This window comes from Pungitius pungitius, chromosome 2 (assembly GCF_949316345.1).
Source record: "Pungitius pungitius chromosome 2, fPunPun2.1, whole genome shotgun sequence".
Lineage (NCBI taxonomy): Eukaryota > Metazoa > Chordata > Actinopteri > Perciformes > Gasterosteidae > Pungitius > Pungitius pungitius.
The window spans coordinates 29,563,943-29,586,510 of NC_084901.1; the positions used below are offsets into that span (position 1 = coordinate 29,563,943).

At 43.5% G+C, this 22,568-nt stretch overlaps 2 protein-coding genes across 6 annotated transcripts; one reads left to right on the forward strand and one right to left on the reverse strand.

Moving 5' to 3' along the window:
• Nucleotides 1–153: 153 nt before the first annotated feature.
• On the reverse strand, nucleotides 154–9,477 carry mtmr7a (myotubularin related protein 7a). The gene is made up of 14 exons (XM_037462032.2): nucleotides 8,761–9,477; nucleotides 8,361–8,483; nucleotides 7,959–8,121; nucleotides 7,599–7,756; nucleotides 7,374–7,502; nucleotides 6,417–6,551; nucleotides 6,108–6,240; nucleotides 4,143–4,252; nucleotides 3,289–3,414; nucleotides 2,832–2,881; nucleotides 2,539–2,739; nucleotides 2,182–2,316; nucleotides 1,921–2,047; nucleotides 154–1,789 (listed from the first exon to the last, which is right to left on the reverse strand). The coding sequence occupies exons 1-14, from the start codon at nucleotides 8,782–8,784 to the stop codon at nucleotides 1,472–1,474; spliced, it is 1,932 nt and encodes a 643-aa protein (XP_037317929.1). The 5' UTR covers nucleotides 8,785–9,477; the 3' UTR covers nucleotides 154–1,471.
• Nucleotides 9,478–12,327: 2,850 nt separating this feature from the next.
• slc7a2 (solute carrier family 7 member 2) lies at nucleotides 12,328–21,452 on the forward strand. Of its 5 annotated transcripts, none has more exons than XM_062560746.1 (12): nucleotides 12,332–12,874; nucleotides 13,998–14,378; nucleotides 14,469–14,624; nucleotides 14,793–14,958; nucleotides 15,062–15,198; nucleotides 15,279–15,501; nucleotides 16,297–16,853; nucleotides 18,351–18,453; nucleotides 18,893–19,098; nucleotides 19,202–19,368; nucleotides 19,480–19,588; nucleotides 19,932–21,452. In XM_062560746.1, the coding sequence occupies exons 2-12, from the start codon at nucleotides 14,009–14,011 to the stop codon at nucleotides 20,117–20,119; spliced, it is 2,382 nt and encodes a 793-aa protein (XP_062416730.1). In that variant the 5' UTR covers nucleotides 12,332–12,874; nucleotides 13,998–14,008; the 3' UTR covers nucleotides 20,120–21,452. The 5 variants fall into 5 exon arrangements, with proteins under 5 accessions (XP_062416732.1, XP_062416730.1, XP_062416731.1 ...); XM_062560747.1 differs by having other exon boundaries at nucleotides 14,001–14,378; XM_037461198.2 differs by having other exon boundaries at nucleotides 12,337–12,874; nucleotides 16,297–16,436.
• The last annotated feature ends 1,116 nt before the right edge of the window (nucleotides 21,453–22,568 follow it).

Below are 22,568 nucleotides of genomic sequence, written 5' to 3' on the forward strand. Positions count from 1 at the left end.
GCCCGTGCAGTGCTCCTGGTCCAGAGCTAAGGAAAAAACATCATCCGGTCGGTTTTTTGTTTGTGTTTGCACTATTATTACATTCTTAGTTTTTATTTTCTAGACTTTTCAAAATTGGACTAGCCATAACACTTATTAACGTAATTAACACACTTCATCACACCTATGTTTTATTTTTTTTCTGGGTGAACGGATATGATTGCCTAGGAACACAATGATTATTGACAATTATTTATTTCAAATGAAAATTGACACAACTTAGCATTAAGATAAGTTTGACAAATTTGGCTCTTTTCCCACGAACACATAAACGCAGCAATATCAATCTCTCTTTTACACTGAGTCAAAATTCTTTATAAGACATTGTAGTCCCTTTCACACAAACAAAAACAACATGCATTGAAGCAAGTAGTCAAAAACATACATCATAATAAAAAAATATCTTCACATGCTTTGCTTGCTAAGCTTGGTCTTGTTCAATTACAGTTTTGAAGTGCACCTTATGTGTATTAGTGTTCTGTTTCAATGATAGCGTTACAGTTGAGATGGAGTAAATAATCTAAACGTCAGTCACTTATCTGCTGCACTAAAGCAGCAATGCATTTCTGTTCACATGCTCTAGTCTAATTGTTCAGTCATCCATAGTGGCATCACTTCTCATACAAGCTGAGGGTGCATTCCCTTTGGTAATATGTTTAAATTGATCACAGCAAATCTGGTGTTGAAATATTGTGGACAGAAATGTAATGAGTTGCTTATTCAATAACATTTAAAAGCAAAGACGTGTGTGTGTCAAGTTGAACGGTCCAGGTGTTCTGACCCCAAGGTGTCAATCAACCACAACTACCCACTAGGTCAGTGTAGTGTGATAACTACAAACCCCAGCTATGTGCCCACTATAAATGTCCATTGGGGTTAAAAAAACCACTACAGAGTAGCAGTGATTACAATGTTTTTTACACGCGTCACTCTGAATGCTCTGAATTGTTTCAACTCTCTTATTGTAATTTCGCTCGCTGCCATCTTTACGCACAAAAATGGTTATTTTTGTGTTTTAAGTCTTATGTTCACATGATTGTAAAGCCAAATTCCTATACACAAGACACATTAAAGTGTATTGAATTGTTCATTGTTCTTCGTAAGTCATTCTTGATTAAATAAGAAACGTGTGTTGTGTGCACACTCTCAAGGGTCAACTCGGCCTTTAACAACAGGCATGAAAGAAAGCGACATCCAGCTTTGCTCCTCAGCGAAATAAGTGAGAGCTACAGTAAACAACTATCAACTCGTATGTGTGTGACAACAGGGGGAGCCCATGTGAAAAAAAAGTGCAAGTTACTTGTGTCTCTCAAATAAGACTTTTCACTGGAGTAAGCAAATAGCTGGATTACATGTGGAATGTGAAGGTCTGATAGGTGGCACAGTGGCTGTCTGGTCGCTGCTACACCTTCCACCAAACGCTACATTTGCCTCAGGCGGCCGAGTAGGCGGCCTCGTCAGAGTCCGGGTCCCTGGCGCTGTCCTCGCTGAGGGGTGAGAGACAGCTCACGTCGGCGATCCCCGACTCCTGGTCGCTGCCGTTGGAGAGGTTGCAGTCATGGGTCAGAAGGAGGAGGCTGCCGTCTGGCGCTTTCGGCTGACAGGGGCTGCTGGTGACGAAGCCCCCGGCGTAGTCCTGAGGAGTGTTGGCCAGACCCATGTCACTACCAAGAGCCCACGCTGTGGGGCTCTGATCAAAGGCCACGGCGCCCCAGGTAACACTCCCCTCCTGCTCCAGCTGAGCAATTTTCTATTGTAAATTCAAGACATAAAGAACACAGTATAGTGTATATCCTCCAGGAAAAAAAGCAAGAACTTCTGTGGATTGAGTTTTCTCTCCTACGGAATTTTGAATGGATTTGTTTTTTAGCCATGTCCTACCCGTTGGTGTGAAGCCAGCTGCTCCTCCAGCTGCTGCGTCTCCTCCTGGATGGCACTCAGATAATCCTCTACAGACTGTCGAGGATGCATCCCTTGGTCAAAGCGATTGTACAACCCTCTCCAAGACCTGTTCGAAGCATTTACCCATTTATATGGATGGCTTATAAAACAGTTTAATAGCTGTGACTGTTTAACTAGGGAACACAAGTGTATGCCAGGTAAACTACGTCGGCTGTGTTGCCCCCAGTTGACGGGACCTACTTAAAGCAGTAGGGGGCAGTAGAGGGCCGGAGGAGGCCCTGGGTCTGCCTGTGGTCTGGTCGGTACAGAGGGTTCATGTAGTCGGCCTTGTTCTTCCACAGATAGCTCCACAGAGAGTGAGTCCTCTCACGCAATCTGTATGAAAGGCAACATGAAAGACAATGTAAAAAAAAAGTTCAATGAAATAAATATGTTGATTTGGAAAAGCCGGTTTTGATTTTAGAGAAGTCACATCTATTTGCGTAAAACTGGGCCCTGCAATAAACCTCTGTCTGTAACCTACCTTCAGCGGTCGGTCTTCTCTGACAAGATGTCTGCGCTGTGACAAGGAAAATAAACTGCAGGTTTAAATCTCACCCCAGCGCTATCCTCTCCCGCTGATTGTTGCCAATGAAGTTGCCGTACTGGCAGGAGTAGACGTGGCTGTGAATGGTGATGAGGAACCTTGCGTTGAACTCAAAGGCACAGGGAAACTGCTCCATGATCTGCCAGGCGCACTCCAGGAACTGATCGATGACGGGGGACATCTCTTTAGGGTCCCCCACGAGGTGGTTGCATCTGGAGAAGAGAAGACAGCTCGAAAGATCTGAAAATCATAGATGCTATTTAAAAAAATGTATAATAATAATTAAAAAATGATAATGGCAAACCTGTGAGAGAACTTGTGTCCAAATGAAATCCAGTCTCTCTCTATGAGAACCTAAGAGCAGAAAAAAAACATTCATGTACTGAAACAGAAGGAGGACCACAGATTCTCCACAACGTATCCCAACTTATGCAGATCATGATTAAAAGGTTAAAACCAAGTGCACAGTTAATCCCTGCAGAATGACTAAGCCTCTTCAACCTCTATGTGGGGTCATTTCCCTTTGAATTTACAGTAAATTCCCCAAAGCAGGCTTCTCTATGGTTTTCCTTTTCCAAAGTGGATTTTGGTGGATTCCAAGTTAGCGTGCGCAAATCCTTATGATCAAAGAAACAAGCCTCATTAGCCCACTGCAGATTACTATCAGCTGAAGACTGAATGGAACTGGACACACACACACACGAATATGTGACATCTACACTGTAACTCAAAACACAGAAGGTCAAAGGTTGGTGATCTACCATGAATCCTCTGAGGGTCCGGTAGTGAGGATCCAGCAGCACACAGGCCACTGAACACACCTGAGCAGTGCGATCCCAACCGTCTGAACAGTGAACCAGTACACTGACCCCCTCCTCTGCGATAGCCTGCGGGTGCACACCACACACACACACAAATAAATAAATACACAGTCTGTGGAATGGCACAAAAATACTCTACTGTAATCAACGTGTAAATATAAGCATCCATATATAACCAACCAGCTAAACGTGGTTCTCTGGTTATGCAATAAAGTTGTGTAAATGAATGGAGCGCCAGTGCTATAAGGAATCAAGAGGACGAGGAATTTCTGCCCCTGGTCTTTATTACTTTTCCGCTGATTTCCGTGCACAAAGTGCACAAATTGCACAAATTGCATGATTAGAATAAAAAAAAAAAATCAAAAACAATAAAATCAAAAACACTGTTGATGTGACTGGGTGATCACATTGTGTTGTGTCTCTAGTTCCTCTTTTCATCCGTTTTGAGTACACGCAACTCTGTCTTACTGATTGATCCTTCCCATTGCCCACAATATACCGTGTACATTTTTGGATATGTGACTGATTGAGCCAAATGTTGGAAAAAGCCACCTGATTAAATAATTCTTGGATGCTGTTGAATTGTTGTGTGTTATACTGATGGTGTTTGTAGAATCTTATTCTGCCAATTTATATTTGTGATGGAAGGCTGAAAGATTTATCGTAGGGCTGATGTATGAGGGTGTATCAGATGAGTGTCACACATCCAGGATACAACCACGCACACACAAACACCTAAGCTAATATTGCGTGGCGCGGTGAGGCAGACAGCAGGGATTAACCTCCAGACTGACCTTAGCGATGAAGATGCCTGCATCCAAAACAGCTTTGATGTGCTTCAGCCAGCCTGAGCTCTCCAGACCTTCCAGGAAGTCGGACATGGAGGGGGAACGCAGCTCACACGCTGTAAGCACAACACAGCTGTCTCACTGGCAGGAAACAAGGAGCATACCTGATCACCGGCTATATTAAACCCCAGGCCAACTTTCACATCACCGACTACATCCGCGACAGGCGGATTCCAGAGAATCTGTGTGCGGCATGAGAAGATATGGCTTTAAAGAAGAAGAAAAAAACAACAATACAAATTCTTTTGGCTTGGCTTTAGTTGGTATTAACATGGGAATGTCTGGACTTGAACAATTATATATTATATGTTCACCACAGGATGAATCTTACTGATCTTACACCCTCAACTTTTCCCAGACCGATTAGCAGGACAAATACCTATGACATGGATTGGCACCATCATTTTTTATACATATACTCATTGTTCTTAGATGATGATCCTAAGGACATATACCTGACTTTTCCTTTAGTGCCCCCCCCTCCCCCAAAGTTAATTTGTGGTTTTGGGTTGAATGCCTAAGCAGCTACACAAAGAACTGGTTATTTAGTGCAGACATCCACGATCCCCTCATGATGAACTTCAATCGCTATGGCGATTTCCTTGACTTTGCATTGGAATGTTATCATGTATAAACAAATGTTTTCGTAGGTAAAAGACTCAAGAATTCTCCCTTATATCAACATTCATGTCACCCTCCGTTCTAATTCGTGCTTAGCGCTAATCAACAACAGCTAGCATGCGGATACTTGCTAAACTACAGCGGTGAACGTGGAGAAGCCGAACCTGCTAAAAATCAACATGTGACGTCAGCATTGCCAGTTAGAATTTAGCTTGAACGAATCCACTCAGCCTCACATATAACAATAAGAATGAAAAACAAAAGCCATACTAAATTAAGAATAACACAGACAAAATTAAAAATGGATCCATCTCTGCACCACTACTTTTCCTGCCTTGTTTGTTTTTCTTGTAGAACTGAAGCCTACATTTTTTTTCCCCCTGGTCTTCAGGTTTCAACATAAATATTTCCAAGTTGACCAAGAGGCCGATAGACACGAAACCGCTTCCCCTCAGTAGCCATTTGATTCGCTCTGGACAATTTTATGAATTTAAGTTGGCCATCAAGACACTTCTACGGAACTGTGGGCAAACATTTGCTCGCTCTGCGACCGAGGTGACGGCGTATTTCTGCTGACGCTGGACAAGTGTGCTGAGCTGCAAGGCAGCGCTTTGAGGCCTCTGATAGGAGAGCAAGCAGGTGAATGGGTTCATTCCACCTTTAATAACCCTCTCGTAGGGTGGCTTTCCACTTGGAGGAAATGTTTGAGCTAATGCTGCTGGGCGAGGTGGGTTGCTGAAAATCCAGTGAAGTGTGTAATCGGGAAGACAGAGGGAGTTGGGCAGGCTCTGAAGGGCAGTTGCTGTCTCCTTCGTTTTCTTTTTTTAAAAGACTTCCCCAGTGCTGCCAAGGGGCAAAGAGTTATCACAGCGGAGAACGGCTATAACTTTTCAGACTTCAAATCACATCATTCTCACGCCCTGGGTCTCTCTTTGGGGGATAAGGCTCCGGATTGTCCACTCCGGGAAACCAAAATAGCTCAGAAATAAAATCCAGATGGATTCAAAGTCTTCCTAGGAGTACCCCTGCACAATACCCAGAAATTCTCCTGCGGGCTCATCAAAGGCCTGATAGCAGGACTCTCCAGTCCGCATGAGTGCATATGAAAGCCACAGGGGTAGTGTGGGGTCCCACTGCTCCATTCATGTGAACAAGCAGCGTACTTTAAAACCGACAATGCCAGAAAGGAAATTTGTTACGCAAAAACGTATGTGGCGGACCCTTTCTGCCACTGCTGTGCCCTCCAAACGGTTTCCACAGTGGGAGACATGATTGCAGTAAAATAATTACCTTCCAGCATCTTTTGCTGGCTGTTTCTCATCACGTGGATGTTCTCGATGCCAATGAACTGGAATTTGATGTTGGAGTAGTTGTCCTCGTTTTCGTAGCCTTTTCCTGCAGCTCGGTTCGCGATTGCATTCAGCTGGAAACACATGCAATTCATCTTGATAAAAAAAGTCAGCTACACAATATTGATGGTGGTTTGACGAGCACATAGCCAGGGTGTTTTCGGGGCTTTTGTTGTGAACACATCCAGCTGGAAAAACGCAGGGTGGAGAATAAAGCCCACCTAAACACACAGGGCACAAAAGGGCTCACCTTAGGCCTGGTGTCCACCACATACATGAAGTCGCTGCGGGGATTGGACCTCAAGATGGCCTCCAGCATTTGCTCATCCTCCAGGCAGCGAGCGCTGAAGCCAGACAGGGGCTGGCTGCTCCGGCAGATGGCGGCCTGGGAGGAGGCAAGAGGCGCTAAGGCTTCATGTGTACTCGTTCGAACATTTCTTAAGATAATTAATACTTTGGGTCACGTTCTGAACACAAAAAAAAAAAAAAAACATCAAATATGCAAGAATGCGGGTGATGAAAAATTTCCCATTAATCTCATTCCTTGCCATGTTAAATATAAATATCTTAAAATCTTTTCTTTTTAGTATCCACAGGGGAAAAGATCGTTGTGTGGCTCACAAACTCGAGTGAAGCCCCTTTGTACGTACTGCGCTCCACACACTGGACCCTCAGCCCTGGGAAGCTGACCTCACACAAATAAAGCACTCACAACTGTCCAGTCAACGATTAATAGAGGGGATTATGAAGGTTGAGAATTACTCCCTGATTCAAATTCATAAAACAATAAGGACTTTTAACTTTGATTTAAAGGTAGCATTAAGGTTCTTGTGAAATTGCCAAAGTTTTTAAATGTCACGGTTACAGATCTCCTTAGTATGGGGCCGATTCTCATTACAATTGTTTTTTCATATAATAGTCGTATTTTTCATATCAGTAAAAACTGAAACGGCAAAAAGAAGGGACATATGTGTTTTTGTGTCATCATGACATTCTTATTAGGCCCTTTAGCTCCCTGTGTTGTAGCATACATATTATTACAAGAAAGCCTTTAACCCGCTTGACAATCTGTGCTAATTATACCAAAACAAATAAAGAATCTAGAGCTACTTTGGAGCCATCAGAGCATCAGGAATTTCATGTATTTATTTATTTATTGAAGGCCCACTACATACATCTGATGGAAAAATAAAATAATAAAACTTACATGGTTTTCTTTGGAGTAGTACGATAGAGTAGGAAATCTGCCCCTGCTCCTGAACTTTGAGCTGCCCACTATGACCGGAGGCGTGGCCGACTGAGGCACGAACAGGTCAGCAGGGTACGTGTCGCTCACCTTTGAAAAAAAAAAACACAACAGAAAGCTTAAGCTTCTGCCAAGGCCATATTAGGATAAAATAGAACAACTGGTCGTAGATGTCGGCTCACTGACCTTGTAGTGTTGGTTGACAGGGGAGAGTTTCCACAGGGAGTTTGGCAGTCCCATTCTGCTGTAATCAGCCTTGAGGTCCAAAAACTCCCATTCCTGCCGTCTCTCCTCCTCATCTACGTTGGGTTTGTAGGAGAAACAATACAGCTCCTCGCAACGCTCTGCAAGGCACAACAGTTTCTGATAAAGTTTTGACACAAAGATCGACAATGTGAAGGCTTTCGACAGCCCTAAGTGTTGCAGAAGCAGTGGAAAGTGAACCCGGGCATTAAGATCGCCACTGAAACAGTAAACCTTTTTTTTTTTTTTTGCACACTTGAGTAATTACGTCACCAATGTGATCATTTCGATGCTGAAGTTTACCTGGCTGGGAGAGACGCTGCAGGGACAAGTGAACATCGTGGCACTCCCGCTCCCGAGGTACGACAAAGTGAAGAACCTGGAAGTTCTTGCAGCGAACGAGCAGAGAACATCCCGAGGCTGTGGCGGCTTGTTTCTCCACGCTGCACACCAAGCTGTGAAGCACCTGGTGGGACAGAGGAAGGCCAACATGGAGCGGTGTAGTGCGCCTTAAATGCTTCATTGAGTTTTGGATGCACACATTCACTGCATTGCAAACTGAGCGAAAAACATGTCATGCCCATCATTGAATGGGGCCTGTACGGGAGCCCTTCTGACAACATCCTCACCAACAGACGTTAAACATGGACTGTTTGTCCCAAATGATTCACTTCTGGTGCTTCGGTGCCCTGAGCTGGTGCTTACCCAGGTTTCACTGCGCACTGCTGCTTCGTTCTCTACGAAGATGGTGTGCGTGGCCGTCAGGTAGAGGGTGCCCACCCTACTTCTTCTCGGGGAGGCTCTGTCAAGCAGCCTGACCTTCTCCACCTGGAAGAGGAAGAACAACCTCAAGCTGCCTCATCTTCACATACTCGTGTGTTATCAGCAGTGATGAGGAATCACACCCTGCCGTCGGATAAGCAGCAGGAGGACCGTGACCGGCTACGTGGCCGACACGGCCCACGCACCCTTTTGTACGGCGTTTTGCTTTGTGAATGGTCTGCATTATAACTCTGCAGTCACCGTGAACGCACGTGATGGTTTGTGTTGCGGTGACACAGTGAGGAAACTGGAGCTAATGACTGCAATCACGTCCGCAGTTTACCTTCGGTAGTCGGATGTGCTCCATCCGCGAGCTGAGAGATGAGCCGCCGCTTCCCGCGATCACTGGACCCGAACCCAACGCGACTACCGGGGACAGCAGCGCAACATGTGTACCGTGGTGTCACGATTATGCTGTCGGTTAGGGTTAGCTTGAATGCTTACGGTCGCACGGTCAGTCGCGCGCAGGTAAAAGCTGCCATTGTATCTTCTTAAAGGTCCAGATAAGCGCTGCACCGCGGGGTCCTAAAGCCCTCCACGTGTCAGACTGAGGCCTGTGAGAAACGTCAAAGGGCGTTTGCCCGCTGCTTAACAGAGTTAATGGTTATGTTCCTGAAGTGTTGACGAAATATAGGTTAATTCAAGACCTACTCACCTCTAGTCTTTTAAGACAAAGTTATTTGTCATACTACACACTTTAACTGATGTTAATAAAAACATACAAATGTTGTTTAGGGGTTTATTCACCACATGGTAGCTTAAAATTGAGCTAGCCTAATGATGGTAACATTAGCAGTATCCAGATAAAACATGTTTATAGGACACAGAAAGGACAATTTACACATGTGATGCCATGTAAATCCCTTTTGTCATTGGATGATCACTCATAAGGATTGTTTTTGAGCTGTGCCTTCATAAACGGTGTGTCTTCTCAATAACACTCTACTATTAAAAATGCATTTAGAAACCAAGCAGCTATAGCACGTCCTGGCTTTTTTCACATCAAACCCTGGCCGACAAATAACAATAACTTAAGATTCTAGTCATGTTGGTGACTGTTGGCATACATGATAAAAAGTGTAATCACTCTGTAACTACTTTCTCTATGTGAACCATGTCTTTTTCTGTTAGGATAAAGGGGAACCCCAATGAGTGTGCAAAAATTAGTTTTAATGTTACTGTCACTGCTGATTCAAATGGTCTCCTAACCATATTTCCCTGACCGCTTGATGTTTTCCACAGAGGTCAAGGACTAGTGGTAAGGAATGGATGATAGTAAGTTATTTTTTTAATCCACCTACGGTCTGAAAACGGGGGGAATATTTTGAGTTACACAGAAGATGGATTCGGTTTCAGTCTTAAAAACAATAAATTATCTCCATATTTTTGTAGAATAATTTTGATAGATATGATTCCGGGGCTTGGTATTTGGTTTGCAATAAATAGGATTTTCTGCCTCGTCTTCTCTGTTAGCTTTTAGCTTCGACCGATTTCAACTTTTGCAAGGCCGTGTGTAAATTATCTGATTTTCTAACTCTGTTAGGGCTTGAATTGTGTTTGGATCATGTTCAAACAGCGTCTATATATCTGTTTCTTTTCATGGTATCTGGTGTAATTATTGGCTCAACCAGATTCTGTATTCAGAACGGGGACATTGGTAATCAACGGCCTATGCCCTGTTGGCAGAAAAAGAACAATCAAGGTAGTTAGTTAAACCAAGCAGAAGTTATTGACTTACTGACGCCTGACGGCCTTGTGTTTCACCCGCTCATTCTGCGCCGTGTTCTTGTATGAGGAAGCGAAAAAAGCGTGATTGTCCAATGATTATTAAAAAAAAAACAATTCAGTTCTGATAACATCACACGGATCAGAAACCTCGCCTCTGTTTATGAGAATTATATTATGTCCATTATACTAATTAAGACAATCCAGCCTTGATGACTGTTAGTGTCTATTTTATGACTGCACATGTCAAGTAGGTGTAATATATGTAATCATTAAAAAGGCCTAAACAAGATATGAAATAATAAGGATAGTGCAGAGGGACAGATCATAACCAAATATTCATGAAATCCCCCACTTTTACACTGATTCATGTTTTAGCATTCTTACTGTGGAATTCATATTGGCATGTCAGTGTATCCTCAGGGACTCAGAGTCTATTAGTGCAGCCAAATAAAAAAAAACAGATACATCTGGCCTCCTAAACATCTAATAATACAATACTTAATACTACTCCGAGATGTTCACATCCAAACTGCCTCCTAAATCATTAAAGTTCTTTCCATTTTATTGGAATTTGATACAATTGCAGTTTTAGTTTTTCTGTTCCTCTACACAAAATAATCACAAGTTTCTGTATGTACGAGGCTTCTTCTCTGACCTAGATAGAGACAGGAAATCACTTTTAGCAGAGCGAGGCAGTCTCCAATGAGGATGAATACATCCATAGATAATACTCCACCCTCCTACCTAATAAAAAGAGTATTAAGTCAAACTAAGGACAGGTAATGTCCCCAGGCTTCATTCCCCAGACTGTTCTTAAAATGCAATACGAAGAGACTTTGTGTTTTCCATTAGAGTCGGCTTGTAAACCATGACTAATACTGGCCCCCTAAACAAAAGTCGAACCTATTTTTTTCACTATGTTTGCACATTTTATACACCGAATGCTATGTTATCTGTGATCCTGTCTTCTATTTGACTTTGGCAGATGCAAATAAACGTTTTTTGTCAAGTTGCATTCAGAGTACCTTTTTGTCAAAAAGATGCGGTTTTCAGTGTGAAAATCACTCAGTTTCACTGCCTGCCTTATCAGTAATTGTTCACTCTAACATTTCCTGGCGACAGGGGTGTTAACTGGAGCGAACTGTGCTCAAGACAAACACCACTCAATATGTTGACCATATCCACGTTTTTGAAGCTGGGTCACTCAGCCATCGGAGAGCAAATGCATTCAATTGGCTTCACAGAATTAGCGCATGTCAACAACGAGACACGGTGAGCCAGTGACTCCTTTCTATCCTTTCCATGGTTACAGTGACCTGCTCCATGTCTAAAAACCAAAAGGAAGTACTCCTTTACTTAAAATGTCAGTGGAGCTTTTTTGGCTGTGTTTTTGTCAAAGTGATGAATGTATTTTTGTTTATTTTCTACAGCAGATCAATGTGTGTGCTTTTAAGACAAATAGCCAGCGTTAGTACTTGTGTCTCCTGCCCACTGTAAATGAAGACGGTGGCATCAGCATTCAGGGCAGATAATGAACCCTGCAGCCAGGCTTTGGTGGGCACTGGGCCCTGATATTTGACAGCTTGGCTGGATGGACAAACTCAGGGAGAGTCGGCTGTTGTAATGCCGGATTGCACAGCGTTTTTGGATGCCAGCTGCCACCTTCCCACTGGGGTCTTTTGATCTGGTTCCAGCTGGTCTTGGTAGAAATAATCACCACTGCAAAGTTAACCTAGTTGTAAATCGCAGGCAGTGTTTATGGAAAAATGTGCCTTTAAACAAAAAGAAGAAATTCCTCCAAGAGCTCAAGTAAAGTTGCCGTGGAGATGCCGAGCTCTTGGTGGTGCACCACAGTGAGCAGTGGCTTATTGGTTTTGCAATGTTCACGGGTCCAATAGCTCAGGGAACATTGAGCAATACCTGTCTTCCATTAGGAGAACTTAACCCCCCCCCCACCCCCAACCCCCAGGTACCGTAGCTCCTCCACCCTTCGTTGACCAATCAGCACCCATGCTTTTAGCAGCACTCCTGTGGACCACACTGGGTAAACACAAGTGTCTGCCTCAATGTTTGTCCACGTCAGTTGCCTAACCATCAGTTGCCTAACCATTTATCAGCAGCCGGGTTAGCATCTGGGATCTAGGCGCGTTTGAAATGACAAATACTGCCATCGAGAAACCTTCCTTTCTCTTCTTTGCCCCGCTGTGTGTGTGTGTCGTTGTGTGTATGTGTGATACCGTTTTACTCCCCCAAAACCTCAAGCATGGAGGTGGAACACCCCTCCCACCCGAATCATTCCCTGGGGCCTCCTCCTCCCCTCTTGCCTCCTCTACTCGGGGGGGACGTCCCTCCACTGGCGGCTGTGGGACTGGAGGTTGGAGTGTAGAGGCAAGGCAAAGGGGGAACAGTGAATGAAGAAACACTGTGGACAGAGGGGCGGTCGTGAAAGTTCTGCTCAGTTCAGTGTACCTGCCAGCATATGAATTGAGTTGAGAAAAGAGCTGCAGTAGAGCTTTTGAGAGGCAGCAGTTCACAGGAGCAGTGGATCTAATTTGACATTCACCTGCGCCGATCTTCTGTGCAAGCTGAAGGAGACACACTGACACTTTTGACTTTTTTGCCAGCGTCCAAGCGTTGACCAAACATCCGCAACGTGACGGTCTGACGAGGTGAGTGCACGCCTCGAATGAGATGCACCGCTAGGTTTGAATAGTCAGACTTCTGCAGAAATGAAACATCATCCGTATGATACGACCTATGTTGAGGTCACTGTACAATTTAGAAAAACACATGTGATGTATGGAATAATATATGATATATTAACTGAAGTTTTCAAAACTGTGTTTTTAAGTACCTGAATCTTATTTCGGTCTTTGCAATCTTCCCTTTTTCATTCACTGTATCCTTGGAGATGCAACCCTCATTGTAATGTTAATAGTCTGTCACATTCAAAACTCATTTTCCACCACACTTAAATGGAGATCAATGCATATTTGGACGGTCGTCAGTATTCATTTACAGTCAAGCAAATGAACACTAGAAACTTTTCTTTCATGGGCTTTCTCCAGCTGTCTCATTGTAGGCATGCATGTGTGTTTTGCAGGATGCCCAGCAATCATGCTGAAAAGAGACATGTTTAGATAAAAGACGATAAAAAACAATGCCGACTTTACGGTTTGATTTCTTTGTCCTTTTTTTCCTCGTGTAATTCGTAACGACAGATACTGGAATGTGTAGTGGTGCATTCACGGCCCTCTTATGAATGCAGCTCTTTGACTACTTAGATCTGCACCATAATCCCAAACAATGGATTTTAATGGGACATTAACTGTACAAACTTCACCCCTCTTGGCAGGATTCCTGTAATGTATGTCATAATTCAAAGGTTTGATATTCCTCTGAACAGTCCCCATCCCACCCATGTTTCATTCTCACGTGTTATGCAACTTACTCTTCAACATTCCTGTCAGGAGAACAAGCAGCCGAAATCGCTCAAATAGGAAAAGGGACTGGAGTTTAAACTGTTGACGGACCTGACCTTTGCTTTCACAATTCAAATATTGAAGCTGGGAGAGCATCATGATTGGGTGAGATGAAATCATCTTTTCCATGTGTGTCACCGCCGAGGCCCACATGCTGCGTGCACACATACTCACCCACGAGATACAGCCAATCAAATGATGCACTCATTCAGAGGAAGACTTGCATTAAAAAGTATGCAGTAAAATATCTATAGCGCAGGCCGAGGCTCCAAGGTTTTTTTTGGTTTTAACCCCGCTCTCCCCCTTATAGCAGGTGCCGACATGCTGGAGCAGGTTCTGTCATTCAGCCGCTCCCTGGTGCGCAGGAAAGTGGTCGACATGAGCAACCTGGAGGACTCAAAGCTGTGCCGCTGCCTGGGAACCGTCGACCTCATCGCCCTGGGCGTTGGCAGCACTCTGGGCGCAGGGGTCTACGTCCTGGCCGGCGAGGTGGCCAAGGGAGACTCAGGGCCCAGCATAGTCATCTCCTTCTTAATTGCTGCCCTGGCCTCCGTCATGGCCGGCCTGTGTTACGCTGAGTTCGGCGCACGCGTCCCCAAGACCGGCTCTGCTTACCTCTACAGCTATGTGACCGTTGGAGAGATCTGGGCCTTCATCACCGGTTGGAACCTCATTCTCTCCTACGTGATAGGTGAGTTGGTTTAATGTCTTTGAATCACGTGTTGTTTTAAATGTAGATGCTGATTTGTTTCTGTGTTTGTTTTCTTTTGCTTCCTCACAGGTACCTCCTCAGTGGCCAGAGCTTGGAGTGGAACATTTGATGAAATGATAGGAGGACACATTGAGGTGTTCTGTAAGACCTACTTCAGCATGAACTCTCCTGGTCTGGCTCAGTACCCTGACTTCTTTGCCGTGTGCCTGATACTGTTGCTTTCTGGTAAAATGGCAAAAATGGCATTGTCCAATTCTCAAATATATACAAAGTGAATGTTATCATACTAACACACCAAACTATGATGACTTGATGACAATGTTTCTTATTAATAAGTATGATGACACACATTGTAACTGCTGGACATAAACACTTGGTTTTTGCTCATTTAAGGACTCCTGTCGTTTGGCGTGAAGGAGTCGGCCTGGGTCAACAAAGTCTTCACTTCCGTCAATGTGCTCGTTCTCCTGTTTGTCATCATCTCCGGCTTCGTCAAAGGAGACGCGCACAACTGGAAGATAACTGAAGAATCCCTTATAAACGTAACCATAATTACAAGGTAATGTATCCGTTGCAGTTATGATTGCAAAAAGGCCATGAATGCGAGACGTCTGGTTTGTTGTTTCATAAAAGCTTAAAATCGCTGTGGAACACGTTTTCAGGAACTTGTCGGTGACGGCCAATGTGAGCAGCGATTACGGAGTCGGGGGCTTCATGCCCTTCGGCTTCAGCGGCACCTTGGCTGGAGCAGCCACCTGCTTTTATGCTTTTGTTGGATTCGATTGCATCGCCACCACAGGTGAGCCGTCGATGGGTTGCGGCTGAGCGTGACCACGTGGAAGCCAAATGTAAATACGTCGTTGTGTCTGTGTGCGACAGGCGAGGAGGTGAAGAACCCCCAGAGAGCCATTCCCATCGGCATTGTGGTGTCACTGACGGTGTGTTTCCTGGCATACTTTGGCGTGTCCGCTGCACTCACACTGATGATGCCCTACTACCTGCTGGACGAGAAGAGCCCTCTGCCCATGGCATTTGAATACGTAGGTTGGAGCCCTGCCAAATATGTGGTCGCTGCAGGGTCACTGTGTGCCCTCTCCACAAGGTAACCACTGGATCTGCTTTCCTAAAACTATCAAACTATCAATAGACCAGAGTAGACCAAGGCGTTAAGATGTTATTTACAATACGAACTTATGCTGTGATTGATGTTCATGGTATACATGGGGGATATGGAGAAGTAGAACTGGTCAAAGTTTGATTGATTCCTGACGCTCAACGGGTGCAGTGCTTGGTTCTCTCTGGACTGCATGTTTTTGTAATATACTTTGTTTTGAAAAATTACAATTGGTTTTCTTTAAAAAAAAAAAGATGGGCAGATTTGGATAAAAGCAATATAGTGGTGTGGCTTAATTCTGTCTTTCTTCCCTGAGGGATATGTCAGCACCTGCCATTGGTGTTCAGGCTGCTACTTCAAACGCTAAAATACAAATTTTTGTGCTTTAGCTTGGCATGTTTGGATCTACTCATGAAATCCTTTGAATTTTAACTCCGAACCAGCTATCAAAATGTAGAAAAAAAACAAAAACAAAATGGCTGTGAGATGTGCCAACGGGAAAGAAAGACACTAGTTTACTCTATAAAGGTACAGTTCACTCCAAAATTATTATAAATGGATTATTATTATTATTATAATTAAAAAACACATGTTTTTCCCCCAAAGGCCGAGTGCCATGCTGTCGCATTATACTGAAGACATGACATCTCTTTTTGATTTTGTGGAGAACTGTCCCTTTACGCACGCTCTGAAGCCTTGATGATGTGATTGTTGGTGTGTTTCTCTGTGTTTGGGGCTTTTGACTAACGTGTTGGTCTTGCATGTCTCTGCCGTCTACTGCAGTCTGCTGGGCTCCATTTTCCCCATGCCTCGTGTAATCTATGCTATGGCACAGGATGGGGTGCTTTTCAAAGTCTTAGCCCGAATCAATCCTAAGACGAAGACCCCACTAATTGCCACTATGACCTCCGGTGTAGTAGCAGGTGAGAGCCAGGGAGAGTCCATTGAGATTACTCATGCTAATCTTTCTCCACCAATCAAACGTGAAAGACACACAAATACACAGATAATCATTTGGCTCTTGTCTTCCGGAAACATACCAACACTTCAAAATTCCTGCTTAAATCCATTTTTTAGCAGGATTCCCCTCCATACACACACACACACACACACACACACACATTGTTCTTTCACAGTTGTGCAGGTGTCTTGTTTTCTTTCCCAGAATGCCATCAACTTAACCATGAACCCTCTTTTCCCTAGCCTGTTGGGCTCCATGTTCCCTCTGCCGCGCATTCTCTTTGCCATGGCACGAGATGGTATTCTATTCAAATTTATGTCCAAAGTGAGTAAGCGGCAGTCTCCCGTGGCTGCCACCATGGCGGCAGGTACCACCGCGGGTAAGCTCCCGGAATGAGGACTCGCCTGTGGTTGGGTTGTATGGTGAAGGTTTTTGGGCGATTGTATCAATGCACGAGGTGACAGCATGTTTACACCTAGTGATGGTGTTTCCGAAAGCATGTGAGGAAACATTGTACACTTGGATATGGTTGTAATTGTATGGAAATCTTGTTTGTTCAACACTTGAGTTAATGACACCAGGAAGTCACTGCTCAAAGGCAGGAAACGATCCGGCAAAAAACCCTGAGTAAAACTACCACAGCCGTGTTTCCATTCAGATCAGTCGTGCACATTTAAAGAAAATAGGGAAATGCTCGTTTGGCATGTTTCCTTCTGAAACTAGATTAATAAGGAGCTGCTGGTATGCAAGCATGCCAAATAATGAAGAGATTAGAACAGGAACGAAACAAGGAACCGTGGCCATCCAACCCATCGACAACAGAAAACATCAGTGATTTCTTCAGTGATTTCTTTGACCCCGATTTAATGCAGCATTCTCACGAATATGCTTGAAGACAAAGCTGATAAATCAATGCAGTCTAATTGATTGCTTCAGAATTAAAGTTTGTTCTATAGTCCAATTCAGGCAGTCTTATCAAATGTTTACATATAGCTTTTCTAATGCAATTATTGTTCATGAGCTTAACAAGATCTGAATGGAATCACAGCTACTAGATTATATTGGTACAACATACCAATAACATAGGTGGTTAGCTTAGCTCAGCGAAAAGACAGGAACAAAAGGAAGTGTGCTGGTATATCGGCACATCACAGTTTTGGTGTAAATGACAGAGTAACATTATTACCACATAATGCAAAATTAATGGAAGTTTTAACTTGAGATGACATTGAAGCAGCTTTTTTAGCTCACTGTTAAATTAGTCGTTAAGTTAAGTAAAATAAGTATTAATGATGTTCATACATTATTTAAAAAGGCTACTTCTGAAGCTTGCAGTAAGGTGCGGTGTGTGATTGCATCACGCTCACTGTGCTCAGGTGTTGGGGCGCTGACCTTAAAGTTGATCAACCTTGTGAAGTGGCAGGCAGATGTGATCCCTGGGAAGGAACCCAGCACACAGGCCGTGTAAAGAACAACCGGTAGACCCGGGTGGGGGAGCTTTCTTTGTTACAGCTTTCTCTATTTGCTTTGATATAATGTTGCGGGGAGCAGTGGACATACCGCCACTCTGTGTTTATACTGTGCCGCTGAGATCAGCTCCATACTGGAGTCTGGTGCTGAGATACGAGAGAGGGGTCGCACTTCAAACGGCACTCGGCACTGAGATGATTGCAGCTGCAAGACCGGGGGAACCGTCTATGTCTTTTAATGAAAACATGTCTGCATGAGGTTTAATTACCATCTGTCCATCTGTACATCTGTTGGATCGGGCATCTGAAGAAAAAACAGTTTTTCAAATGATGGTTTAAAAGATTATTGTCGGTATAAAGGTTTTAATGTATTTTGTGATTTTTATTTTTATTTTTGCCTGCTCTAGCCATCATGGCTTTCCTGTTTGACCTCAAAGCGTTGGTGGACATGATGTCCATCGGAACTCTGCTGGCCTACTCGCTTGTTGCCGTTTGTGTCCTGATTCTCCGGTGGGTACATTTGTAAATAACCACGTCCTGTTATTTTTAAAACATTGTGAAACAACCATCCTTTTAGCTTTTCTCCAAAGCCACAGGTACAAATACATTTGCCTCATTTTGTTGCATCACTCTGTTGATGTAAGAACTGTGAATGCTCCCTTTGTGCTAATATGAAGTAGCTGCTTAAGTGAATGAAGGTGTTTACTCGGGCTCCTTGTACTTTTAAACCCTGGACACGCTGTCCACCTTTGCCGGTTGCACCGAGGAGACTCACCAGAGCGGCGTTTAACACAGACAAAATGTTTGTTCACTCATTGGAAATACAGGCCATACTCATGCATGTAAAACCAAACACATATTTCACAAGTCAATTGTTTTGTAGTTGCAAAAAGGAGGCTGTATAAAAACAGACCCCTGACCTTTAATCTCGGACTCTGCCGTTGTCCAGGTACCAGCCAGATGGACCTCTAGAGAAGCGGGCCGGCGAGAGGGACTACCTGTCCTCTGAGGCGGGAGAGTCGGACCTGACGGAGTCCGAGTCCCACCTCAATATGCTGAAAGGCGGCAGCTCCAACCTCCAGGCCGTCCTGCACCCTCCAGACTCACCCTCCGAGCATTCCTCTAGTGTTGTCAACATGACCGTCTGTGTGCTCGGTAAGCAGATCGGTTTTTTTTTTTTCCTATTCATGATGTGACAAAGGTCATTAGAATGAAGCGTGTGTGTGTGTGTGTGTGTGTGTGTGTTTTCAAACCACAGTGCTGGTTGTGTGCGTGGTCAGCTACCTCACAACGTATCACATCTACTCCATCCTGGGCATGGAAGTGTGGATCCTGGCGCTCCTGACCGGGTGCCTTCTCGTCTTTAGCGGCTGTGTGGCCATGGTGTGCAGGCAGCCCCAGACCACCAAGAAGGTCTCCTTCATGGTGCGTGGCGGCTCAATAAACTCACCAGCTCCATGCAGAATCTCGCCTTATGGGAGGAGGACCATTCCATATGAAGACATTGATGAGTTGTTTTGCTTGTTTTTGTCACAGGTTCCCCTTCTGCCTTTTCTGCCCATTCTGAGCATATTTGTAAATATTTACCTGATGGTTCAGCTCAGTGGAGATACCTGGATACGTTTCTCTGTGTGGATGGCCGTGGGTGAGTTGCCCATTGTTGACATTTAAAGGAGTATTGGACATTTTTGGAGCTAGAAGATCAAAACTACTTTCACTTTTATGTTAAAGACGAAACTCTGATTTGCTAAGGTTAGTTTAGCGCAGCACAAGGGCATCCTAGTCTGTCTCTGTTTCTGTCAGGAGCAGTGACTAGTCCACCTTGAGGTTTGAGGCCAGGTTGAGAACGAGTTTGGAACATAATCTTTTTGTTGTTCGTAAAAGTTAAGCTAAGATAAAGCTTCATATTTGGAAAACAGATAACGAAAGCCAACGTTTGCCAAAAAAGCATTTTAATTTTCCAACGTCATATAATCGATTCTTTCCAGGTTTTGTGATTTACTTTGGCTACGGCATGTGGCATAGTGAGGAGCGCCAGCGTAAACTACGCAGTCCCAACAACAGCTGCAGCACCCGGAAACACGTCAAGACCGGCGGGGAGAAGCGGGCCGGCGGGGACGCGTCGGGAAAAGACCGGGAGGGTTTCATCTGCCCAGAAACGACCAGCCAGTGTTAAAGTGACAGGCTCTGTGAGGAGACAGATGCATGAAAGCACGCAGCAGCTCTGCCTCGTTGCACATCAGAACTCTGGATCACGATGCAGGCGGCCATGGACCTGCATCGTGTTCTGCCCGGAGACAGAACTAAGAGGACAGGTAACACACTGGAGGGTGATGTCCGTTTCCTTTAACACCGAAGCAGTCTGTGCGAGACTGCAGCCAAGCCTTTCTCTCTCATTATTTCTCTCTCATCCTTTACACTTTAAGCAGGTTTGTACTAGATGTTTTTTTAAATGTGAACTTTTGGGAATCTGTGTTGATCTGTTTACTCCTTCAGTGTATTATTAGATTTTAGCTACAACCAATATTGTACTACTTTTAAAAGTAATATTAGTTTGTGGTAGGACACATTTTTCTATCTTTAGGTCAAAGTTATGCTGTCAATCAAAAAGCTGTTTAATACATACACACATTAACGTTCTGTCTTTGAAACCATTCAGATGCACATGGGTCCTATTTTCATGTTATTCGATCTTGTGCTGGGTGGTGTTTAAACAAGATAGAAAAACAGACTGATGTCTGTGTGGCTTCACAACTGTGTTGAAGACACTTTTTGTGAAGAACTAGATGAAGATTCAATGCTTTCATACTTTTCTCTGGGCCTTGAGGGGGAATCCTCTCAGGCTTCAGTCAACAGTAGGAACTTTACGATGTTGTTGAGCAGGTTCACAGTAATAATTCTCGGCCTCAATGACAACCACCAATATGAAGTCATTTTTGATTTTGATTTTTTTGCATTGGTGCATGTGCAGGTGCTTTGCGACGTTTACAGGCATTTGTTGTAGATAAAACGTGGAAGCAAGTGTTTTTGTCTTTAAAAAGTTCGACCCATCAACATCGCACCAAATAAATGTACTGACAAACAAAAAGCAGATGCACCTAAACGAGACACAAAAAAGACTCTAGACAGGAAGTTAATTGCTTTTTAGTTTAGATTTCTGTAACAAAGCTTTTTTTCCTTTTGTGTCACATTTTTAGCTGACGTTTAATTTAGTTGTATCTTAATTACTTCAAATACTAAAAATGACAACCATATTTTCATTTTCGGCAACCAAAATAGTTGAGGCCTGGTTACCAATGGTAATGGTTTTTAAAAGTGAATGTTTGAAATGAATGTGGAACAAATGCAGAAGCTCATCTTAGCAGGAGTTTGTAGGTATTCTACGATACTGAACCTCTACATCAGCAGTGTAGAGTCTTCCTGTGAGGTCACAGGGTACAAGTACCCTCAATGTCATGATACACATGTTACCAGCTGGACAAGTACAATAAATGTATTTTCCAATAAGACTACATTTGGTGTTTTATTTTCTCTGTTTTATTCCTGCTATAATGTGCCTTATTTCTCAGTTAGTCAGCCGGAGATCAGAGAAGAAAACCTTTGATACCTGAAAGTCAATCCATAAATCTCAGAATCACTTCATTTATAATGTAGATGATGCCCCCATGTGGCCATTTATCCACAGCATTTGGTTCAGTCCAAAGTATTAAGTTGGAATTACTCACAGTACTCACAGTTACTCTAGTAAAATTGTCTCTAACTGCCATTCATAGTGAATTTATTTACTATACTTTAGTCACTATTAACAAATATCGCAGTGCAATCAAACCAGCAGGCTTTTCTGGATGTTCAACCCCTCAGTAAATATATGAGACAAGTTCAAAGTGCCAAATTATGAGGAAGTAGCTGTCCCAATAGAATGCCTACTGTAATACTACAAAGGCCACAGTTTTGGTCACACTTAGTAAGATGATTCAGGGTCTGCCCTGTCATCACCCTATATAAGATGTTTACTGCATTGTAAAAAAAATCCTAATTTTTCTATACTCTATAAAAATAAAGAGATTATCTGTAAATTACAAGTCCAACTGTAAATTTCACCCCCTACTTTGTAAATTCCTACATCCTACAGTCCAGAGTGAGGAGGAAACCAATAAGATTGCTTTGCCTAATTACCTTGGTGACAAAAGGGAATAAAAGTAAGTGAAAGTGAACTAAAGGTTCAAGGTGAGAAGATGAGAAACAACAGCTGGTTCCTCCAAGGTAGGAATAATGATCTTAAAGAGAGGTTTGGTTATTTTGGTTGTTTTGTTCATTTTTCTCCATTAGAACTTTCTGTTTTCCTGAAGACCACCGAAGAATAATAAAACGGAATGGTTAATCCCATCCCAGAGCAATGTTTTATTTCTATTTGTTTTGCACCTCATCCCAACTCAAACCTCAGTGAGTCCTTGACGCCACCATCCTGTGATGACGTGGGCTGCAAGGGCGCTAGGTCACAGAGATATTTAATTAAATAAATGTAATTAATCCAAAATAGACTGCTTTAAAATCTCAAAAATTCATACTTCAGTTGTTCTTGATTTTCAGTACTTTAGTCTGTAAAATAAAAAGATCCTAATGTT

Excerpts from the sequence above, each read along its gene's own strand:
- slc7a2 (XM_062560746.1), top strand. The coding sequence starts at position 14,009 with ATGCTGGAGCAGGTTCTGTCATTCAGCCGCTCCCTGGTGCGCAGGAAA. Across the intron at positions 14,959-15,061 it reads AACGTAACCATAATTACAAG|GAACTTGTCGGTGACGGCCA; the intron begins GTAATGTATCCG and ends ACACGTTTTCAG. Across the intron at positions 15,502-16,296 it reads CTGTGTGCCCTCTCCACAAG|TCTGCTGGGCTCCATTTTCC; the intron begins GTAACCACTGGA and ends CGTCTACTGCAG.
- mtmr7a (XM_037462032.2), bottom strand. The coding sequence starts at position 8,784 with ATGGAGCACATCCGACTACCGAAG. Across the intron at positions 6,552-7,373 it reads ACTACTCCAAAGAAAACCAT|GCCGCCATCTGCCGGAGCAG; the intron begins GTAAGTTTTATT and ends GCCTCCTCCCAG. Across the intron at positions 2,882-3,288 it reads GGACCCTCAGAGGATTCATG|GTTCTCATAGAGAGAGACTG; the intron begins GTAGATCACCAA and ends TTCTGCTCTTAG.